This window comes from Rhinoderma darwinii, chromosome 9 (genome assembly GCF_050947455.1).
Source record: "Rhinoderma darwinii isolate aRhiDar2 chromosome 9, aRhiDar2.hap1, whole genome shotgun sequence".
Taxonomy (NCBI): domain Eukaryota; kingdom Metazoa; phylum Chordata; class Amphibia; order Anura; family Rhinodermatidae; genus Rhinoderma; species Rhinoderma darwinii.
In genome coordinates this window covers 30,594,045-30,618,698 of record NC_134695.1, presented here as the reverse complement: position 1 = coordinate 30,618,698, position 24,654 = coordinate 30,594,045, and the positions used below count along the sequence as shown (strand labels likewise).

Sequence of the window (24,654 nt, the reverse complement as noted above, 5' to 3'; positions counted from 1 at the left end):
TGAATGTTGATTGTTATAGTAGAACAGAACAAATACTAGCATTTAGGCCTTATTTATTAAAAACTGATAAACTGAGTTTTTCATGGCCATTTTGCATCAGTGTCTCCAAATTTTCATCCATTTCCAGTCAGTCTGTCCGTTTTTAATGGCCGTTTGACATCCGTTTTGCATCAGTTTTTCATGGCCGTTAAAAAAACCTGATGAATTTCATTGGTCAGGCTTTTTTTTTTTTGTCCCAACCCCCTGAAAACACCCAAAGGTAGGTCACATGTTCACCTAGACACTATTTACAGCCTCCCTGTACATGATGCCCCACACACCTCCTGTACGCGATGTCACACACCTCCTGTACGCGATGTCACACACCTCCTGTACGCGATGTCACACACCTCCTGTACGCGATGTCCCACACCTCCCTGTACGCGATGTCCCACACCTCCCTGTACGCGATGTCCCACACCTCCCTGTACGCGATGTCCCACACCTCCCTGTACGCGATGTCCCACACCTCCCTGTACGCGATGTCCCACACCTCCCTGTACGCGATGTCCCACACCTCCCTGTACGCGATGTCCCACACCTCCCTGTACGCGATGTCCCACACCTCCCTGTACGCGATGTCCCACACCTCCCTGTACGCGATGTCCCACACCTCCCTGTACGCGATGTCCCACACCTCCCTGTACGCGATGTCCCACACCTCCCTGTACGCGATGTCCCACACCTCCCTGTACGCGATGTCCCACACCTCCCTGTACGCGATGTCCCACACCTCCCTGTACGCGATGTCCCACACCTCCCTGTACGCGATGTCCCACACCTCCCTGTACGCGATGTCCCACACCTCCCTGTACGCGATGTCCCACACCTCCCTGTACGCGATGTCCCACACCTCCCTGTACGCGATGTCCCACACCTCCCTGTACGCGATGTCCCACACCTCCCTGTACGCGATGTCCCACACCTCCCTGTACGCGATGTCCCACACCTCCCTGTACGCGATGTCCCACACCTCCCTGTACGCGATGTCCCACACCTCCCTGTACGCGATGTCCCACACCTCCCTGTACGCGATGTCCCACACCTCCCTGTACGCGATGTCCCACACCTCCCTGTACGCGATGTCCCACACCTCCCTGTACGCGATGTCCCACACCTCCCTGTACGCGATGCCCCACACCTCCCTGTACGCGATGCCCCACACCTCCCTGTACGCGATGCCCCACACCTCCCTGTACGCGATGCCCCACACCTCCCTGTACGCGATGCCCCACACCTCCCTGTACGCGATGCCCCACACCTCCCTGTACGCGATGCCCCACACCTCCCTGTACGCGATGCCCCACACCTCCCTGTACGCGATGCCCCACACCTCCCTGTACGCGATGCCCCACATACTCACCGATGCAGCTCTGTCTTCTTTAGGTAAGGTCTGTACTGGATCTGTGAAGGTGACGCAATGACACTCGTTGCAGCTCGTCTTCACTTGTGGTCTCTCGTCTCCACAGCATCTGCGAAGGGGGCGTGATGACGTCATCGCGTCGCCTTTGCAGAACCTGTGAAGACTAGAGACCACACGTGAAGAGGTCGGTGCTGCATCGGTGGATGTGTGTCATTGAGGCGCTGATAGCCAGCAAGGGAACTAGTAGTTCCCTTGCGAATCCCCATGTCACAGATCTGTTTTCAACGGTTGTTACATGTATTGACAGCCATTGAAAACGGATCCATTGACTGCAAAGGGGGCTGTCAGGCCGTTAAAACGGCCAAAAATAGGACATGTCGGCCAGTATTCACGGGCTGTTTATGTGGTTATAACTTTTGTAGTGCTTTTACTTATCCACTCAATTCTGAGATTATTTCCTCATGACATATGGTACTTTATTAGTGGTAAAATGTGGTCAATACATTCAGTGTTCACTTGTAAAAAAAACACCAAAATTTAGAGAAAATTGTGAAAAATTTGCATTTTCTAAAATTAAAAGTATCTGCTTGTAGGACAAATAGTTATTTCACATGTACAAGTTAACATTTCCCATATGTCTACTTTATGTTGGCATCATTTTTTTAAACCTTTTATTTCTCTAGGACCTTACAAGGCTTATAAGTTTAGCAATAATTTCTCACGTTTTCAAGAATTTCAAAAACCCATATTTTTAGAGACCAGTTCAGTTCTGAAATGGCTGTAATGGCCCTATGTATTAGAAAACCCCATAAATCACTCCATTTTAAAAACTGCACCCTTCAAAGTATTCAAAACAGCAGGAGTGAAAGCAAAGTAAGGCTATGTTCACACGGGGTATTTTGCAGAGTTTTTTGACGCGGAAACCGCGTCGCAAAACTCGGCAAAAACGGCCCGAGAACGCCTCCCATTGATTTCAAAACTGCCTTGCGGGAAAAATAAGCGACATGCCCTATCTTCGGGCGCTTCCGCCTCTGACCTCCCATTGACTTCAATGGGAGGCAGGAGAAAGCGTATTTCTCGCTGTTTTATGCCCGCGGCGCTCAATGGCCGCGGGCGAAAAACGGCGCGATAATTGCCGTGAAAATCGGCGTGCAGGGAGAGGAATATCTGCCTCAAAGTTCCAAACGGAATTTTGAGGCAGATATTCCTCCCCCAAAATACTCCGTGTGAACATAGCCTAAAGGTGAAGTTTCAAAATTTCATTTATTTTTATTGCAGATATACAATTGTAATATTTTTTTTCTTCTGTAACACAGCAAGTGTTAACAGGGAAACATAACTCAATATTTATTACACTGATTCTGAAGTTTTTAGAAATATCCCATATGTGGCCCCATGTGTGCTACTGAACTGCAACACACGCCTCAAATGTGGATTTTGAGGCCACCTTTTTAGTAGAATATATTTTAGAGACAATGTCAGGCTTGAAGAGCTCTTGGGGTGCCAAAACATAGGAAACACCCCCCCCCCCACCAAAAAAGACACCATTTTGGAGACTATACCCCAGGGAATTCATATAGAGGTGCAGTGAGCATTTTGACCCCACAGGTGTTTCATAGATTTTATTAAAATTGGGCCATGACAAAGAAAAACATTTTCCAATACGATGTAGGTTTAGCAAATTTTTATTTTTTTTTCGTTTCCACAAGGAATAAAGGAGAAAAAGCACCCCGACGTTTGTAAATAAACTTCTCACGAGTACAGAAATACCCCATATGTGGTGATAAACTGCTGTTTGGACATGTGGCAGGGTTCAGAAGCGAAGGAGCGCCATTTGGCTTCTGTAGTGCAGATTTTGCTGGATTGGTTTCTGGGCACCATGTCACATTTGCAGAGCTCCTGAGGTACCAGTACAGTAAAAACCCCTGAAAGGTGACTCCATTTGGGAAACTGCACCCCTTGGTGAATTTTTGACTCCACAAGTTTTTTTTTTTCTGAATCTCCTGAGACTTTGGCTGCTCACTGCTGCTTTTGAGGCAGACAACCCCTTTAAAGAGACTCTGTCACCACATTATAAGTGCCCTATCTCCTACATAAGGAGATCGGCGCTATAAAAGCAGTGCTTTTTATTTTAAAAAACTATCTGTTTTCACCACTTTATCAGCGATTTTAGATTTATGCTAATTCGTTTCTTAACCCCTTAACGACGCAGCCTAGTTTGGGCCTTAAGGCTCAGAGCCCATTTTTCAAATCTGACATATTTCACTTTATGTGGTAATAACGTCGGAATGCTTAAACCTATCCAAGCGATTCAGAGATTGTTTTCTCGTGACACTTTGGGCTTCATGTTCGTGGTAAAATTTGGTCGATATATTCAGTCTTTATTTGAGAAAAATTGCAAAATTTAGAAAAAATAGAATTTTTTAGAATTTAAATGCATCTGCTTGAAAAACAGACGGTTATACCACCCAAAATAGTTACTAGTTCACATTTCCCATATGTCTACTTTAGATTGGCATCGTTTTTTGAACATTATTTTATTTTTCTTGGACGTTACACGGCTTAGAACATAAACAGCAATTTCTCATATTTTTAAGAAAATTTCAAAAGCCTTTTTTTTAAGGTACCAGTTCAGTTCTGAAGAGGCTTTGAGGGGCCTATGTATTAGAAACCCCCATAAAGCACCCCATTTTAAAAACTAGACCCCTCAAAGTATTCAAAACAGCATTTAGAAAGTTTTTTAACCCTTCAGGCATTTCACAGGAATTAAAGCCATGTGGAGGTGAAATTTGCAAATTTCATTTTTCTTTCTGAATTTCAATTTTATTCTATTTTTTTTCTGAAACAAAGAAGGTTTTACCAGAGAAACACTACTATATATGTATTGTCCAGATTCTTCAGTTTTTAGAAATGTCCCACATGTGGCTCTAGTGCGCTCGTGGACTAAAACACAAGCCCTAGAAGCAAAGAAGCACCTAGTGCATTTTGGTGGTGCTTTTTTATTAGCATATATTTTAGGCAGCATGCCAGGTTTGGAGAGGTGTTTAGGTGCCAAAACAGTAGGAATCCCCCAAAACTGACCCCATTTTGGAAACTGCACCCCTCAAGGAATTAATTTATGGTTATTGTTACCATTTTGACCCCGTAGTTTTTTCACAGCGCGTATTTGAATTGGGCTGTGAAATTAAAAGACTGACAATTTTTCCAATAAGATGTCATTTTTGATCAGAATTTCTTATTTTCACAGGGAACAAAATGCCCCATTTTGTTGCCCAATTTGTCCTGAGTGCGGCAATACCCCATTTGTGGTGATAAACTGCTGTTTGGGCCCATGGGAGGCCTCAGAAGGAAAGGAGCGCTGTGTGTTCTTAGGAGTCCAGATTTTGCTGGATTGGTTTTCGGGTGCCATGTCGCATTTGCAGAGCCTCAGAGGTATCAAAGCAATGGAAACCCACCAGAAGTGACCCCATTTTGGAAACTACACCCCTCAAGGAATTCATTTATTGGTGTTGTGACCATTTAGACTCCACAGTTTTTTCACAGAATTTATTTGAATTGGGCTGTGAATTCAAAAAAATGTAATTTTTTCCAATAAGAGGTAGTTTTGGCTCAAAATAAATACCGCATTTTGTTGCCCAATTTGTCCTGAGTGTGGCAATACCCTATTTGTGGTGATAAACTGCCGTTTGGGTCCATGGGAGGGCTCAGAAGGAAAGGACCACCATGTGGCCTACTGGGAATTTTCTGGTGCTAAGTCGTGTGTGCAGAAGCCCCTGAGGTATCAGTACAGTTGAAACCCCCGAGAAGTGACCCCGTTTTAAAAACGACACCCCTTAAGGAATTCATCTAGAGGTGTAGTGAGCATTTTGACCCCAGAGGTATTGTGTAAAAGATAATGCGCAGCAGATGGTGCAGAGTGAGATTTGCAATTTTCTATATATATGCCATGTCAGTGTCCGATATATTGTGCCCAGCATGTGCCACCGGAGACATACACCCCATAAACTGTAATGTGGGCTCTCCCGGGTACGGCAATACCCTACATGTGGCTGTTATTAGCTGCCTGGGCACACGGCAGGGCTCAGAAGGAAAGGACCACCATTTGGCCTACTGGAGCTTTTCTGGTGCTAAGTCTTGTACGCAGAAGCCCCTAAGGTACCAGTACAGTTGAAACCCCCAAGAAGTGACCCTGTTTTAAAATCTACACCCCTTAAGGCATTCATCTAGAGGTGTAGTGAGCATTTTGACCCCACAGGTATTGTGTAAAAGATAATGTGCAGCAGTTGGTGCAGAGTGAAATTTGCAATTTTCTATACATATATGCCGATTCAGTGTCCGATATATTGTGCCCAGCATGCGCCACCGGAGATATACACCTCATAAACTGTAATGTTGGCTCTCCTGGGTACGGCAATACCCTACATGTGGCTGTTATCAGCTGCCTGGGCACACAGCAGGGCTCAGAGGGGAAAGATGAGGAGGGGTAAGCTGTGCGAAGTGGATCAGAGCGAGTAAAACTGGGGTAAATTAAAAATAAAGGGATGGATGATAAATTTTAAAACACTCTTTCATACAGAGCTCTGGTTTTTCGGGACACGCGTCACATTGATATATTGTGTCCTTCCTTATCCCCCTCTTATAGCAGACTCTGCACCTCTTTTGACTTTTTCCCTTCTTGCCAGTTTGGGGAACTTCTCCTAAAAAGTGTTGCCCTGGTACGATGCCTGTGGCCCCGCTTCCAGAAGTACTGTAAGGTTTCAGGACTTGATCTGACAAGTCCACCCCTCCCATGTACCTATTGTAGTCCAGGATGCAGTCTAGTTTGGGAGTCCCTGTACTGGTACCTCGTACAGGTACATGGGTACTGGTGTGGCATCTCCCTGGTCTTGTACTTGACACACAATATGTTGCTGCTAGATTGTGCCCTGCTCTCACCCCTTCTGAGTGTTTGCCCAAGCAGAGTCTTAGGGAGGCCTCTCAGGTTTCTTCTAGCAGTGCCGCAGGACTTCTGGAAGCGAGGCAGTTGAAGAGTGGGACGCTGGTATAAAAATTATCCAGGTAGAGGTGGTAACCCTGGTCCAGCAGTGGGTGCACCAAATCTCACACAATTTTTGTATTAACTCCCAGTAAGGGGGGGGCATTCTGGGGGCTGAGTACTGGTGTCCTTCCCTTTTATATATCCTAAATTTGTAGGTATACCCTGATGCACTCTCGCACAGCTTAGACATCTTCACGCCATACCTTGCCCTCTTACCCGGCAGGTACTCGCGGAATTGAAGCCTCCCTTTCAAATGTACCAGGGATTCATCTATAGAAATACACTTCTCGGGGGTGAATGCTGGGAAAACCGGGCACTGAAATGGTCTAATAGGGGTCTCCGTTTATACAAACGGTCAAAACTGGGGTCATCTCAGGGTGGGCACGGCTCATTATGAGTATAATGTAAGAAGCAAAGTATTGCCTCATTTTTATTTTATTTTTTAGTTTCCAGCTCAGTTCTGAAGTTGCTTTGAGGGGCCTATATATTAGACACCCTTATCAAACACCCCATTTCAGAAACTAGACCCCTCAAAGTATTCACAACAGCATTTAAAAAGTTTATTAACCCTTTAGGTGTTTCACAGGAATTTAGAGCAAAGTAGAGGTGACATTTAATTAATTAATTTAATTTATTAGGCACCATGTCCGGTTTGAAGAGGTCTTGTGGTGCTAAAACAGTGGAAACCCCCCAAAAGTGATCCCTTTTTGGAAACTAGAGACCTTGAGGAATCCATTGTAGTTTTCTTGGGGTGCATGCGACTTTTTGATCAGTTTTTATTCTATTTTTAGGTGGCGTGGTGACTAAAAAAACAGCAATTCTACTATTGTTTTTTATTCAAATTTTTTTTACAGCGTTCACCGTGCGTTATAAATGACATATTCACTTTATTCTGCGCGGCGATACGATTACGGCGATATCAGATGTTTATAGTTTTATTTTATGTCTTATGGCGTTTGCACAATAAAATACATTTTGTAAAATATAATTTATTTTTTGTGTTACCTTATTCTAAGAGCCATAACTGTTTTATTTTTCCATCAGGAAAGTTGTGCAAGGACTTATTTTTTTGCGTAACGAACTGTAGTTTCGATCAGTACCATTTTTAGGTACATGCGACTTTTTGATCTCTTTTTATTCCATTTTTTGGGAGGTGAAGTGACCAAACAATTGTGATTGTGGTACGGTTTATTATTATTTTCTCTTACGGCGTTCACCGCGCGGGATAAATAACGACATCGTTTTGTAGTTCAGGCCGTTACGGACGCGGCGATACCAATTATGTATAGTTTATTTATATATTTTTATTAATAATAAAGAACTGATAAGGGAAAAAGGGGGACTTTTACTTTTATTACTTTTAAAACTTTTTTTTACTTTTTCACACTTTTTTTACTTTGTCCCACTAGGGGACATGAGGGCAGGAGGCTCTGATCGCTATTCTAATACACTGCACTACATACGTAGTGCAGTGTATTAGAGCTGTCAGCTGTTCGCTGACAGCAAGCATAGTGGGTCCTGATTTTGTCGGGACCCACTAGGCTTCCGTCGATGGCGTAGCCAGAGTCCATTGTTAGGATTCTGGTTGCCATAGTAGCCATCACGGCCCGCTATCGTGTAGCAGGCCGGCGATGGCAGCTTAACCCCTAAGAAGCCGCGATCGCTATTGAACGCGGCTTCTAAGGGGTTAATCGGCGGGGACCACCGCGATCGGTCCCTGCACACTAAGCTGTGATAGCCTGCTGTCAGAAACAGCAGTTATCACAGCTCAAGCACGCGCCGGGATTAAATGGCGCCGTGTTTACTCAGGTCAGTAATAGTACTGACCTGAGCGCGAACGTTCTACTTAGCAGGACGTACTATTACTGACCTGAGCGCGAACGTTCTACTTAGCAGGACGTACTATTACTGACCTGAGCGCGAAGGGGTTAATGCCCAAGTGGGCGTGTTTTTACTTTTTACCAAGTGGGCGTTGTACAGGGGAGTGTATGACGCTGACCAATCAGCCTCATGCACTCCTCTCCATTCATTTACTCAGCGCATAGGGATCCTGCTAGATCCTTCTGTGCTGTCTTATAATAACACATTAACGATACTGAAGTGTTTAGACAGTGAATAGACATTCCACGGAATGTCTATTCACAATCTCTGCACTTCGTTACTCTGTCTATGGTAGTTACAGCAGAGGAAGCGTAATCTCCCTGTAACCTGTCATCTACACCGTAATCTCGCGAGATCACGCTTCCTCTGCTGTAACTACCACAGACAGAGTAACGAAGTGCAGAGATTGTGAATAGACATCCCGTGGAATGTCTATTCACTGTCTAAACACTTCAGTATCGTTAATGTGTTAGTATAAGGCCTGATTTACACGAGCGTGTGCGTTTTGCGCACGCAAAAAATGCGGCGTTTTGCGTGCGCAAAAGGCACTTAACAGCTCCGTGTGTCATCAGCGTATGATACGCGGCTGCGTGATTTTCTCGCAGCCGCCATCATTGACACTCCGTTTGAATGTTTGTAAACAGAAAAGCACGTGGTACTTTTCTGTTTACATTCAGTTTGACAGCTGTTGCGCGAACCACGCAGTTCACACGGAAGTGCTTCCGTGCGGCATGCGTGGTTTTCACGCGCCCATTGACTTGAATGGGTGCGTGATGCGTGAATAGCGCACAAAGAAAGGACATGTCGTGAGTTTTACTCAAAACTCACGCACTGTCTGCACGGCTCCATAGACTAATATAGGTGCGTACGACACGCGTGAAAAGTGTGCTGTACGTACGTATATTACGCTGGTGTAAATGATGCCTAAGACCGCACATACTGATCTAAAAGGATCCCTATGCGCTGACTAAATGAATGGAGAGAAGTGCGTGACGCTGATTGGTCACTGATGGGTCAGCATCATACACTCCTCTGTACAACGCCCACTTGGTCGAAAGTAAAATACGCCCACTTGTGCATTAAGCAACTCATTAGCATAAATCTAAAATTGCTAATAAAGTGGTAAAAATAGATAGGTTTTTTTAAAATAAAAAGCACTGCTGTCACCTACATTATAGCGCCCATCTCCTTATGTAGGAGATAAGACACTTATAATGTGGTGACAGAGTCATTAAGCCCTTGACATCGCCAGAGCATGGAAAGCTGTCTGGCGGAGGACTCGTGTCTAGCTACACCCCTTGATGTCAATGTCCATATATGGACAGTGACGTCAGGGGCTCCTCCAGAAGGGGACTCTCAAGCCAGAGCATTGCCGACACTCAGGCTGGAGGAACCCACGTTATACTGTAGATCCCTCAAATGGGAATAACTCATTGCAGCCCTTAGGAGTGGCCGAATATGACAACGTGGTCCTGCTTTGTGGGGTGTGGATTAGATACGATGTATTCTCCCTGCAGCATTTCACAAGGTGCGATATTCGTAGTAGTGCCTCAGCTCGCCATGCGGTTATGTACACAGCCTGTGGCACACGTGTCCTCCAACTAGAAGGGACCGTGCTAAAGATCCTGAAGACGAATGAATCACCGCTCTTCAGCCGGCAAACATCGAGACTCGGTGAGAGGAAACTATAGAACAAGAGGTTTCCAGCAGCCTCGCTTATAACGCTGAGTATACACGCGCCGACATCTTCTCATAGGCCATGAATACTATGCACTTGCCGCCATTTTCCCACGTAATCACAACCAGAGTGGCAAAAAGCAGTTTTCAAAATGGCAGCGATAGGCAGGTCGGTGAAACACATGTATGCAAGCAAAGAGGTAACCAGCGAGTCGGCTAATAGGAAGAGAGCGCGCGTACAGGAGGATTGTCGCCCAGTGTGATAGGCCAGGGCTCGCCACTCCCCTAAGTTTTTTTTTTATTATTATAATAACATCAAACCGTTCAAGCACTTTCTTGCGCGCATTTGACTGGCATATTCATCGTCCAATCAGCACACCTTCTTCCGGCTTTGCAAGTGCTGTTTACGTCACGTCCCTTTCTTCAGGCATAGCGCGTTCGTTCAATCCAATCACTGGGTCATATCCTAAACCAATGAACGCCGTAGCCTTTATGTGGTGGGAGGAGCAACCAAGCTTATAAAGTGTCCAGATGTTAACGTGACCGCGCAGTCATCTTAGATGAAAGACGAATATTACGTGACTGTACGAGACCGCGAAATGGGTAAGGGAGAGGCCTACTGTGCGAGACGGATAACTGATATTTCACCGAATACACGAATTTGTCACGTGCATGTGGCAACTTTTGTCTGATATAGAATAATAGAGAACGTGGTTTAGGAAGGCCCGGATGTGGCGAACAGCTGTAATGTCTCCGGACTGTCTCCGCAGGGATACACGTGTGCTGCTATATTCCAGTATTCGTATGTCATGTTCTGGGCTAGAAATGTGTATTAGCAGCGCCCATAGTGCAGACATTGTCAGAACGGTAGTCCCAATGAACAGCTGTGGCCTAAAATTGCCTCATGTGTCTCCCGGCTCAGCCAATGTATGTGTATAATGTAACGGTGTCCTCTCACCAGTGTTGTCTTCTAGTAGTTAATATGGTTCTTGGCTGTGTTCTATTACCTATCCGCAGATCATGGCTATATCTCATTGATAATTACTATGTGGATTATGTTTTCAGGGATGCATCTGCTTTAGGCTCTGTTCACACCATGTTTGGTCTTCCAGTTGACAATAGGCCGTTGCAGCGAGCGCCGATCAACGAGACATTTTTGATCGGCGCTCGTTTGCTCCGGTCACACGGGCTATGGATGGGGACGAGCAGTCATTGCTCGTCCCCATCCATTGTCATCATGTCGGCAGCGCGTCTCCTTGTTTACACGGGGCGATGTGCTGCCGACAAAGATAGTCTTTTAGTTTTTTAAAACCATACGACCAGCAGATGATCGAGTCTTTGCTCGTTCATCTGCTGATCGCTGCCCTGTTTTTTTTTTTCTTAAGATGTAAAGACTTAAGAATGGATTTCCACAAAATAAGTATACAGCTCAGTATATATTTTTTTATCGCGGGGCGAAGTATGATGTACGGCATATGTTGGGCCTTTATGTTCAGCACATAAGTGGGGAGATTTCCCATAAATGCTGAATGTAAGGAGAAAATGTGGTGTGAACAGAGCCTTAAAGAGGTAGTTCCAGAATCAACAATTCTCACCTATCCAAAGGATAGATGAGTGTTTTATTGCTGGGGTCCCCACTGGTGGCACCCCCATTAATCATGTAAATGGGGTCCCCATTTCCCTGTTCCCACTAACTGCTCAACCGCAGTGAGGAGGACAGTCCAGCATGTACGCGGCTGCATTCAGAGACTCTGTGAATGACGGAAACCGCCAAGTACAGTGCTCGGTAGTTTCCGTCGGTTCCAAGGGGAGCAGCGGGCACATTCTCGGCAACCTCTCCATTCAAGCTCCTCCTCACTGGGGGGTGTAGTAAGGTGGAACAGGGGGTTCGGGACCCTCGTTCTCGCAATCAGATGATTATCTCCTATTTTGTCGATATGTGAAAATTGTAGATTCTGGTAAAACCTCTTCAAAGGCTATGGAGACAACTGTGCGCTTATTATTTTTATTGGTTATTTGTTCCTTGAAGAGGACCTGTCGCCAGTATTTATCATCTTTTGTAAACCATGTCTACTCCCTCGCTGTGATGTGGTCCAATCAAGTCTGACCGCTTCAAAGTGATACAAAGACATGCCGATCTCGCAAGATTTACTTATCCTCGCGAGACCAAACTCTGTAACCCGGAGATGCCGTGGGCAGAAGATAGGAAGATTATTGGAGCTGCAGCACAAGCATCCTAGAGATTATTGTAACCTCCCCTGGCATGAGCGATCGTGACCGCAGCCTAATAACGGATGCGGCACCCCTAGGAAAACGAGAATGGCATAATGTATAGCAGTGTATAATGGCCAGTCCCACCATGGTCTCGACACCCCAGGGCAATGAGCATGTGGGCATTCCATCTATGGTCTCTATAACCCCTGGGCAACGAGTATGTGGGCAGTGTATATTCTTGCCCAGAGGGCATGGAGACCATAGGGGAATGCCTATTACACACTGCTGTACATTATACAATGGTTCTTGTCTAGGGGGGTCGCATCCGTTATGAGGCTGCGCTCCCATTCGCTTCTTTCTGGAGGGGGTTTCAATAATCACCAGGATGTTTGTTCTGCAGCTGCTGTTCCTATAATGTTCCTATTTTCTGCCCGCGGCTCCAGAATCACCAGGTTACAGAGACTTCTCTCTCTCGACTAGGTAAATCTCGCAAGATCAGCATGTTTCCTGCATCACTATGAAGCGGTCTGCATTGATTGGACAGCGTCACAGCGAGGGAGAAGACCACACCCACTGAGGAGAGCTTAGGTCTCCTCCCTGTACCAATGCTAGATAAGAAACAGAAAACACGGCGCCACATAGTGCAGGTTACCTGGGTAGGATGTAGTATAAAATTGCAGATACTACTAACCTGGTATAGGATGATAACAGTCAATGTATATTTAAATGCTGCTGCTGCCAGGGCTCAAAACCGGTGTTCCAAGGAAAACCGCAGAAAGTGTTCTGGGTATGCAAGAAAAAAATGGAGTCTCCAGGGCGCTGCTGCACTTCAGTTTAACGCATCAGTACATAAGTAATGATAAGTCCCGTACGAGAGAAATTGATATAAAGGTTTATTAAACAATAAGGCTACGCGTTTCAATGCCGCACTGGCATCTTCATCAGGCAATGGGAAAGCATGCAAACTACACTGCTTAAATACAAACGTATCATTAGAAAAAAAACCGACAATGTGACCGGGGTCAGAGTGCTCCAATGACGTCATAGGTCAAGGTTAAAACACCAAATATAAATGTAAGCAAGTGGTTATACATATAAAAGAAAGAACAATAGTACCTTACAATGCTAAAGAAAAAGACATCAAATATTAGCAAAACAGACGTATTGATGTAGTAGGACTCACTTAAACACTAACGCGGCATACAAATCATCCAAAAGGATGCTAAATACTGAAACATCCATTTGGATGCCAAAATAACATCCATGTAACATCTAAATGCAAATTTAACCCCTTCCCTCTGCGGCCAGTTTTGGCCTTCCTGACAGAGCCTCATTTTTCAAATCTGACGTGTCTCTTTATGTGGTAATAACTTTGGAATGGTTTTACCTATCCAAGCGATTCTGAGATTTTCTCGTGACACAGACTTTGTTTATGGTAAAATTTGGTTGTTACATTCAATATTCGTTTTTATAATTTTAAATGTATCTGCTTGTAAGACCGATAGTAATACCACACAAAATAGTTGCTAGTTTACATCCCCCATATGTCTACTTTGTTGGCATCGTTTTTTGAACATCCTTTTATTTTTCTAGGACGTTACAAGGCCCAGAACTTTAGCCGCAATTTCTCACATTTTCAAGAAAATTACAAAAGGCGTTTTTTTTTTTTCCAGGGATCAGTTCAGTTGTAAAGTGACTTTGGCCCATACAATACAATCCCCCCATAAATCACCCCCATTTTAAAAACTACACCCCTTCAAAGTATTCAAAACCGTATTTTGGGGCGTTTACGCCTAGAAAAAAAACTCCTGAAAAAAATGGAAGCTGAGTGCCTACAAACATCTGCCCATTGAAATCAATGGGAAAAACAGCATTTAGTTCATACGGGGCGTCTTTTTACGCCGCTGTTGTAAAAAAAAACGGAGCATAAAAAGAGGTAGCATGTCACTTCTTAGGCTATGTTCACACAGTTTTTTTGCAGGCGGAATTTCTGCCTCAAAATTCAGTTTGGAAGGGCATAAAACGCCACGAAATACGCTTTCTCTGCCTCCCATTGATGTCAATGGGAGGTCAGAGGCGTAAACTCCCGTAGATGGGAGCGTGTCCCTTCTATCTCCCGGGAGGGGGTTTTACCGCTCGTGGGAGAAAACCACCTCCCATTGAAATCAATGGGAGGCATCTTAGGGTCGTTTTTGACTAGTTATGCGGCGTGGTTTCCGCGTCAAAAAACTTGTCAAAAAAACTCCATGTGAACGTAGCCTTAAGGCGTTTTTTGGAGCTGATTTTCCATTGAACACTATGAAAAATGCCTGAAAAGAAGCTCCAAATAAATTTTCGGCTTCAAAAACGCCTGAAAATCCGGAGCAGTTTTCCCTTGAAAACCGCTCCCTATTTTCAGACTTTTTTTGTGTGCACAATACCCTACATGTCAGGTAGTCAGGAATTTTTTGCAGTTTTATATTGGACTTTCAGTAAATTTCTTTCTACTAAATTTGTATCTTTTTCTTCTTCCTTTTTTTTTTTTTCCCTTCAAAATTTGATATACACGTGTAGAAGTACAACTTATGCAACCACCTCTGTAAAAATAAATTGAGTATTACACGTGTTGAAGCACTACATACCCTCCTAATAAAATTGTCCCAATCATACCAAATTGTCTATTCAGCTAAACAGGCATAAGGGTATGTGCACACGTAGTGTTTTAAGGCGTATTTCAGGGCGTTTACGCATCAAAAAACGGAAGCAGAACGTCTACAAACATCTGCCAATTGATTTCAATGGGAAATACGGCGTACCCCACATATGAACCGCCTATTCAAAATCAGGCCAGTCATTGATAATTTTTGCACCACATTTGAACAATCATACACCTTCCGAAAGAACATTGCAATAGACGAGTCCCTTGTACATTTTAAGGGGAGACTAAAATTCCGCCAGTACCTGCCAAGCAAGAGGGCGAGGTATGGAATTAAAATGTACAAGCTATGCGAGAGCAGCTCAGGGTACACCTACAGGTTTAGGGATAATGAAGGGAAGGACACCAGGATAGAACCTCCAGAATGCCCTCCTGTCCTGGGAGTTAGTGGGAAAATAGTGTGGGATTTGGTGCACCCCTTGCTGGACCAGGGTTATCACCTTTAGGGCTTATTCACACGTACATATAATACGTCCGTGTTACGTGCGTGGAAATCACGCGCGTCGCACGGACCTATGTTAATGAATGGGGCCGTTCAGACTGTCAGTGAATTTTACGCAGCGTATACGTGCTGTGTGAAACTCATGACATGTCCTGTATTTGCCCGTATCTCACGCTGCACGCACCCATTGAAGTCAATGGGTGCGTGCAAATCGCGCTCGGCACACGGAAGCACTTTTGGGTGATGCGCGCTACAGTAATAAAAACTATGAATGAAAACAAAAAAAGCACCACGTGCTTTTCTGTTTGTAAACCTAAAACCAGAGTGTCATCATGATGCCGGCTGCACGAAAATCACACAGCCACGCACCATATGCTGATGACACACAGACCTTTTGCGGGTGCAAAACGCACACGCTCTTGTGAATCCGGCCTTGCATGGATAACTTCTACACCAATATCCCGCTATTTAAATGCCTCTCCACCTGAAGTACTGGAGCATGCGGCACCCTGCGCAAAAACCAGAGAGGCCTCTCTAAAACTCTTGATTGGGCAACCACTAAGAAAGGGAGAAAGCAGGGCACTGCACTGTGAGAACATGTTGTTGGTCAAGTATAAGGACAAGTGGGATGTCCTTATGTTGACTACAATATACGGTACTGGCAGCCCCCGTTCCTGTCCAAGGTAGCACTACAATGACCCCCAAGCCAGATTGCATCCTAGACTATAATAAGTACCTGGGAGGGGTTCATCTCTCTGATCAGGTACTGAAGCCGTACACTGCCATGAGGAAAACAAGGGTGTGGTACAAAAGTTGGCCGTGCACATGATGCAGATGGCGTTGTATGACGCTTACGTGCTATACCAATGTGCAGGCTGGACAGGGACATTCCTTCAGTTTCAAGAGGTGGTTATCAAGGCCCTTGTATTTTGGAACCAGGAAGGGGAAGGGCCCCAGTGCTTCCAGAAGCGATCACACTAGGGCCACATGTGGGATATTTCTAAAAACTGCAGAATCTGAGTAATACATTTTTAGTTGTATTTCTCTGGTAAAACCTTTTGTGATATAGAAAAAAATGCTTGCTTCCCAGCATGACTTAAATCTCAAACGCATGCAAATGCTTACGTGCGCAATAACAAGGCTGGAGCACTCGTGGCTAAGAAAATAAAACAAACCTCGCCACACTCTCGCATTGCCTACCTTCTAGATGAACAGGGGCCGAATATTCTGGATCCTAGGCTGATAGCTGAGCAGTTTCAGGCTTATTATAGTGCTTTATACAACCTGCATAGAGAGTAACCCCAACCAACCTGCGAAGTTCGATATCACAGACTTTCTTAATGCTGTACCATTGCCACAAGAGTGTCAACCCCGGCTACAGGATCTCTCGGCCCCATATACTGAACCGGAGATAATTAAAGCCATAACTTCCCTTAAGTTATTTAAAGCTCCTGGCCCTGACTAGTTTCCGAACAACTATTACAAAGTGTATGCACAAATCCTAGCCCTTCATATTGCAAGTCTTCAATAAGGCTGCCTTGGAAGGTACTTTATCATGCTATCTGCCACTATAGTGACCCTCCCCAAGCCTGGGAAAGATCCTATATCTCCTGCTAATTTTCCCCCTATCTCTTCTTTTAAATTCGGATGAAAAGAAATATGCAAAGCTTCTCACCAATAGACTTTTCCAAATTGGCCCTCGCTTAGTTGAATCAGATCAGGTGGGGTTTGTGGCAGGACAACGGGCTCTGGATGGAACTCGTAGGTTTATGGATTTGATGCAGTGTGCGGAGATTTCTTGAAAGCTTTCTCTGCTCCTAGCCTTTGAATCAGAGAAGGCATTTGATCGAGTGCATTGGGATTATTTGTCTCACCTCTTGGAGCACTTTGGTCTCAAAGGTTTCATAAAATCCTCTATCCTTGCATTATACTCGTCTCCTTCAGTTGGGGTTCTTTCATTAGGTTTTTTTGTCCGATCCCTTTAAGATAAAAAATGGCACGCGACAAGGCTGCTTGATATTTGCCCTGGTAATGGAACCACTGGCAGAGTTAATACGTTTTAATTCAAATATTCCGGTTGGATCTACGGTTCACAAAATCGGTCTCTATGCGGATGATCTATTAGCAATTTCTGATCCTCTTCAATTGTTACCTGCTGGTTAGGATGTTATTTCGATGTTTGATAGGATATCATATTGTAAAGTCAACCCATCTAAGTCTCAAATACTGAATATTGGAATTGATTCACTCACTAGAGCCGCTTTGATTTCACGATTTCCCTTTAAAGAGGCTCTGTCATCAGGTTATAAGTGCCCTATCTCCTACATAATCTGTTTGGCGCTGTAATGTAGAGAACAGCAGTGGTTTTTATTTTGAAAAACGATCATTTTTGAGCAAGTTATGAGCAATTTTAGATTTATGCTAATTAGTTTCTTAATAGACAACTGGGCGTGTTTGGCCTCATGCACATGAACGTAAAAACGCCCATAATTACGGGCCCACAGACTACTATTGACCACGTGTACCTTCCCGCATGCTTACGGGAAGGTGCCCGTGCCGTTGAAAAATATGAAACGTCCTATTTCAGCCCGTAATAACGCCACAGGCAGGCCCATAGAAGTCTATGGGGCTCCCGTAATTACGGGTGGCTACGTGTGTGCACCCGTAATTACAGGAGCGTTGCTAGGCGACGTCAGGGGATAGTCACTGTCCAGGTTGCTGAAAGAGTTAACTGATCGGCAGTAACTCTTTCAGCACCCAGGACAGTGACTACCGCTGGAGTTAATAGTATTAAAAGTTATCTTACCAGCTTCTTCCTCCGGTCCGGCCTTCCGGGATGACGTTTCATCCCATGTGACCGCTGCAGTGACTGCCGTGTCATCCAGGGAGGTCGGACTGGATGTCAAAAGAGGGACGCGTCACCAAAACAACGGTACGTATGAACTTCTTTTACTTTCAATCGCTGCGGAAACTCTGCCCGAAAGGCCTGCCCCGTCTCTCTTTCCAGCACTGATAGAGAGAAGGGGCTGCCGATTAGTGCAGAGAAAGCGGGTCCGCGTAAATACAGTTGGAATACGGGTGACACCGGAACCGTATTTACGGGCACGGCTCCGTAAATACTGGTGGAATACGGTTGAATACGTGTGACAAAGGACCCGTATTTACGGGAGGAAAAAAATAAGTTTGTGTGCATGGGGCCTAACTGCCTGTTTCGTGATTCAACTTGCCAGGTTTTAGATTCACTTTTGGCGAATTTAAGCAAGTAAGCAAAGTTGGTTCTCCCATTGTAGTCTATACTTCGGCAAGTTAGCAAAGCAAAAGTTGTGAAAAAAAGTACTGGCTTTTAATTTTACTTGGCAACTTGTATAAATTAGATCCAATCTTTCTAGTAAAACCTGCTTCTGTGTTCTTAGACTTTTCTCGGAAGAGAAAACGCAGTCGCTGGAACGATGAGACTCCGGACCAGAAGACTATTATTCCCGGCATGCCAACAGTAATACCTCCAGGGCTTAGTCGTGAGCAGGAGAGAGCATATATAGGTAATGTCATGTTACTTCTTTCACGTTGATTGGTCTTCAAGAGTTAATCTTTAAACTACAATATTTATTTGAATTTTTTGTTAGTATTTAATTTGCTGTCTCCTAAGCATAATCCTATTCATAAGAACAGGTTTTTTTTTATCTTTTTTATTTTCTGTTATAAATGATACTTTGTAATTTCTTTAACATTTGACAGCACAGAAGCTTAAATATTCATTAGTATTAAAGTTGGTCAATGATAACATAAGTGCAAGTTTCATTTAAATCGAAGCCAGCACCAGAAAATAGTTGTTATAAATGACTGTAACGTGATAAGATTCATGGAAACCTGCCTTAGGCTTCGTTCACGTCTGCGCCAGGGCTCCGTTCCGATGGAACGTCGGAGCTTTCCGTTACTATAGAGCCCTGACTGACACACGGAAAGCATAGGTTTCAGTTTCCATCACCATTGATTTCAATGGTGACGGATCCGATGCTAATGGCTTCCGTTTGTCTCAGTTGTGCATGGGTTCCGTCGTATTGCCGGAATCAATAGCTTAGTCGAAATTGGAAAGCTCTGTCGGAAGGGGACCCTGGAGTAGATGTGAACGAAGCCTTAGTCTGTTTTTTTTTGGGGGGGGGGGGGGTTTTACACAAAAATGGAACTGGATAATAGAGCAGACATAAATTCCTTTTAGTAGTAAAGGTACCATGCAAGTAGAATTCAAATGAATGGGTGACTGTAAGTAATAAGAGACCATGCTGAGTTTACCAGAGGGAGAGCTGCTCTTTGCAGCACCTCCTTACTCTGGTCTGTAATGGAATGGAGAGCCCTTAAAGGGAATGTGTCGCTAGAAAAATATATTTATTTTTTTTAGTTAATATATAAAGGATTACACATTGTTCTAATTTTTTTATTTTTTTCACAAGTCAGGAAATATTATAAATTAGATTCTAATTTATAACATTTCCCTGTGCTGGTCACTAGAGGGAGCAATTCCCAAAATTGCAGCGTTGGCATGTGGTAAAGCAACCTCATTGCTTTATGCTGCAAAATTTGAGAAGACACACTCACTCTAGTGTACTCAAACAATCCCCGCTCCCTTGTTCTGGCTAGTACCAGGAAAAAGCAGGGGGTTGAATGTTCAAACCTCCTACACTGTGTGCCGCCATTTTTGTTGAGTGGTAATCACACAGTAAAACACGTACATACACAGACATAACTTACCTGCTTCTGCCGCTCCCTCTGCTCCTAGTCCTTTCTTCTGAACACATGGACGGATGTCGCGACCGGAAGTAGTCATCTTACTGTCCGGCCGCGGCTTCCGGTCCACATGAAAATGGCGCCGGATGTCGCTCTGCCGAAGACCTTCCTTTTGGACTGTGTGGGATCGGCGCATGCGCCGTTCCCACACAGATGGCGTACGCTATAGTGAATGGAACGGCTCCCGTTCGCATTCACTATGGGGATGTATTTGCCGTATTCCATCTCTGAATGTGTCGTTAATCGACACATACAGAGATGAAAAAAATAATGTCAGCCCCCATAGAGAAGTAAAAGAAAGAAAAAAAAAGTATAACACAAATAAATAAAATTTACTTTAATGACATAATAAAAGCAATAACATAACATTTTTTTTTTTTTTTCGTGACACCGTCCCTTTAACAGGGCACCTCTCTTCCCCTTTTATAACATCCATTTGCCTTAAAGGGGTATGTCGATGCTTAAAAGGGGTTGTCTCATTCCCCACCTGGGCCCACCTATACAAGCCGGAGCGGAGAGCCACTAACAAGTAGTGGCTTGAGCTCTGCTGGTCTTAAATGCTATTGGCTATTCACAACCTTTTAAATGCAACGCTATTCAGCCCGGATGATCTTAGGTTTCAGCCCTACGTGACCTTGAAAACCAGTCTACCTGCAGTGTTGTGCCCTCCATAGCAAGTTAAGAGGTTGAGTCTTTTTAAAAACAATTTTTCATTTTTGATCTGCTTGCAAGTGTTGGCTAACCCCTTTAACATTTTGATCATACTTGATGGCAAATTTTGTTGGTTGATTTCTTGTCTTTGGGAGTGTAACAATATTTCACTATGGCACATTGAACATACTAGTCAAGCTTTTTTCAAAATGATTATGGCCATGAAATTGAAACCTATATACACAGAAGGGGTTAGTTTTTCAGTGTTGGAGTACCACCTTCTTATGCAGCCATCCAGGAAGGCATAGGAATATGACGATGGGAGTAAATTCTCAAGAATAATAGACGTGGGGCAGGAGGTGGCTGCAAGTGGTTTCATGTGCTTGTATGCATGTTTAGTGGCTTGCTGACCAAAAAATATCCCACTTAGTCCAAAATGGCTGGCAATGGTCACAACGTCCTTTGCCAGGTAACAGTAGGTAAATCAACTCTGGAGCACAAACCTGCTGATTTAACAATTAAAATACTGTGCTGGCTCAAAAATCAACATTCAAGAGGTACAACAGTGAGTGAATGTGAACAGGGCCTTAAAGGGGTGTTCCCATAAGAGACATTAATGACATATCCACAGAATATTTAATGCCAGATGGATGCAGGTCCCACCTATATCTAGAACGAGGTCCCCTAAACCCTGTTCTAGTTCTTTGTGCTCACGCTGCCTCCCGGCCACTTACTGATAACATGGAGGGGAGTTACAGAAACAGCGTAGCTCAACGAGTTACGCTGTTTCCGTAACTCCCGACCATGTAATCAGGAAGTGGCCGGGAGTCGGCATGAGCACAAAAAACTAGAACAGGGTTTAGGGGACCTCGTTCTAGAGAGGGACCCGCATCTATCTGATGTTTGACATATCCTGTGTATATGTCATAATTATCCCTCATGGGGAAACCCCTTTGTGTACCTTCAGTACAGAACTTGGCTATGTGGCTCCAGTTAATAAACATTAAAGTGGCCATCCTGAATAAGCCATCCTAGGAGATCAAGCCTGCACTTTATTCCTGGTGTACAGAATCGGCTTTGGGCGCTCTGCTGCTGTACCTGTAACCTGGGGTTAACTTGAAACTAGCTTAAATCACCATTAAGACCTGTAGGGGGGCTCTGGGCCTTGTGGGTTTATACGGAAGATAAAATGTGTCCGCGTCTGAATAAGGCTTTGTGTAGAGCATTGGAGGTTTCCATTATCTTGCTGGCCTGGAGCATGTCAGGTTATCAGAATTTTACTCTTACCAGCTGTTAAATGATCACTTTTTCTGGTGTTGGTTTTCTGATATGATTTTCTTAATGTAAAGTGAGTTAGTATTTTCTAAAGTTCATATTAAATTGTCTGTCTATTTATGTTGGGGTTTGACTTCATAGTTGAATGTATATCATGAGATGTTATTTTACATAGTCTGTTAGAATTGTTATGGAACTTGCATGATGTAAATTCTAGTGCTTTGCACAACCCCTTTTTCTTTGAGGCATAACTAATTGAAACCTCGTTTATTGGGGTAAAAAGTTCCTGTTCAGAATTTTCCTTATGGTAAAAATGTGTGAAACCGGTAAAATAACCCTAACCTATTGAAAGCCATGTATGAGTTTTGTTAACTTTAACACATTCTCTTCCGGTCATAACTTGTATTGAAACGAAATGTATTGGGTTTGATTTTTCTCCTTTTTGGGTTTGTAACAATTTTCTCCCGTTCCTTTTTTGTTTTCTAACCTGCTTTCTTCCAGTTCAACTACAAATTGAGGATCTGACACGCAAGCTTCGCACGGGAGACCTGGGAATACCCCCTAACCCAGAAGACAGGTTGGGATACCCCCTCCACTCGCTTGTCACCTGACAGTAACCGTTTCATCTTCTCTTGGGCTTGTTAATATAGTAATCTGTATATTTTGTGAACTATGGCATGTAAGCAGGGTTTCAGTTTTCACTAAGTGGAATTATCTTGTGCTCTCCAAACATGTACACATTTACTTGCCTATTGGAGGTTTATTTTAAAACACTGCACCTGTGTCCATATAGCATTTGAGCGACTAGTGATGTCTTTCACTCCTTTAGCGCTTCATCCTTTCAAGTTTGGTAATAATGTTTCGGACCATGGACACTTTTTCCGTCAGTCTGAAAACTAATCCTACCATTTTTTTTTTCTAGGTTCTGTGTTGCAAAATTCAGCTTCAGAACAATTGACTGGGGATTTTCCCTTTGCAGCAATGTAAAAATGACATTTTTGTATGGGAAATATCTTTTGCATCTGTGCCCTGATCAAATGGACTCAAATCAATTTGATTTGTTTGGTCATTGTTTTTGAGCCCGCTTTTTCTGGCTTTATGTAAATACAGCCTGTTCAATGTAGAAGTTTTGCAGCTTTTAGTCATTGTAAAAAAAAAATAACTAGTATAATATATTTCAGTCCCGGGATACTTGTCCTAATAACTATGACACGTGCCGCACCTGTTAAGAGCGTCTTGATACACTTAAGGGTTTTGTCCCACCACAGCAAACCTTTTATCAAATTAAGGTGGCCTACCAGCTAATCTCTGTGGGGACTGGATGGTCTCTCAAAGAAATTACAGCCAGCTAATATTTAAATAAACGTGTATTAACCCCTTAAGTACTGGCCACCGTCTTTTGATCGCAGGTGCTTAGTCTACAGCGACGTCTTTTGGCGTCGCTGTAGAAGAGGCTGATGAGCGATCATCCTCTAAACTTAGAGCAGCCTGCTGAATACATATGAGATCGGAAACATTCCGACCCCAGCTGCTTAACCTTTTGGTTGACGCGGTCCATGTCCACTCATGATCAAAGGGGACTCCCCTCTTCGACCGCGTCACCGGCAACCCGGTAACGCAATCGTAAACCGGGGAATCCATCTGCAGTCAGCCCTGGGGACTTACAAGGGACCCCAGGGCTGCCTGCTCAGTATGCCTGCTGTTAGGGCACACTATGTGCTGCCCTAACAGCAGCCTGTCCGTGACCGTGTAATGTATTAGTATACATGGATATGCTAAGACATTATAAGTAAAAAAAATAGTTATCCCTTAATGGAATTTAATTTGTTTTTTTTCCAAAATTTCATTATTTTGCATAAAATAAATTTTGTTGGCCATATATTACATAAAAACAAAAAATCGCCACGAACGTAATAACCTCGAGATTTAATCGAACAGGTTATTTAGCGTGAAACGTGAACGGGATAAAAAATAAACAAGAAAAACAATGCTGAGAATTGCTTTTTCCTATATTCACGCCGTAAAAAAAAAAATGTCGCCCCCCCCCCCCAAACTGTGGGGGAAAAAAAATACTATTTCTCTCGCGTAAAACAAGGCCTCATATATCCACGTCAATGAAAAAAAAAAAAAGTTGTGGCTGCTGAAAGGGAGAGAGGGAAATATTTAGCTGGTCATTAAGGCCTTTTCAAGCCCAGTCATTAAGGGGTTAAGATCTCTGCTTGTTTACTTCCAATGGATAAAGTTCTGTCCATGATCATGTGATGGACACACAGGTGCTGGGATTGTTAGAAGACACCGCCCTGATACACATTCTGTATTAATCCCTCACACAGGTGCAGGGCTCGTTACAGTAAGTATATTGAAAAATTGTATAACTTTGAATTATACAAAAAAATAAAATTTCATTTGATGAAACCGGACAACGTCTTCAAGATGTTAGTAAGCCAATCAGAGCCACAACCTATAGGGAGCAGATACCAGGTAGCAATATTCCTTCAGCAGCTGCTTGTTGATAGATCCTAGGTAGCAACTGAAAATGAAGACTGCAAAAACCTGAAGCTATAATAAGCTTTATGGGGAGAGGCACATTTATCCAA

The 24,654-nt window shown here is 43.8% G+C and overlaps 1 protein-coding gene across 2 annotated transcripts in view; it reads left to right on the top strand.

Moving 5' to 3' along the window:
* The first annotated feature begins 9,719 nt into the window (after nt 1–9,719).
* SF1 (splicing factor 1) overlaps nt 9,720–24,654 on the top strand; it is a 30,672-nt gene continuing 15,737 nt past the window's right edge. The window contains exons 1-3 of one of the 2 annotated variants that reach the window (XM_075837458.1): nt 9,720–9,995; nt 18,763–18,888; nt 22,559–22,634. In XM_075837458.1, the coding sequence (XP_075693573.1) occupies nt 9,890–9,995; nt 18,763–18,888; nt 22,559–22,634 (308 nt within the window). In that variant the 5' untranslated portion in view covers nt 9,720–9,889. Of the gene's footprint in view, nt 9,996–10,474; nt 10,602–18,762; nt 18,889–22,558; nt 22,635–24,654 lie in introns of those variants that run through there. The other variant, XM_075837460.1, reaches the window with a different exon arrangement.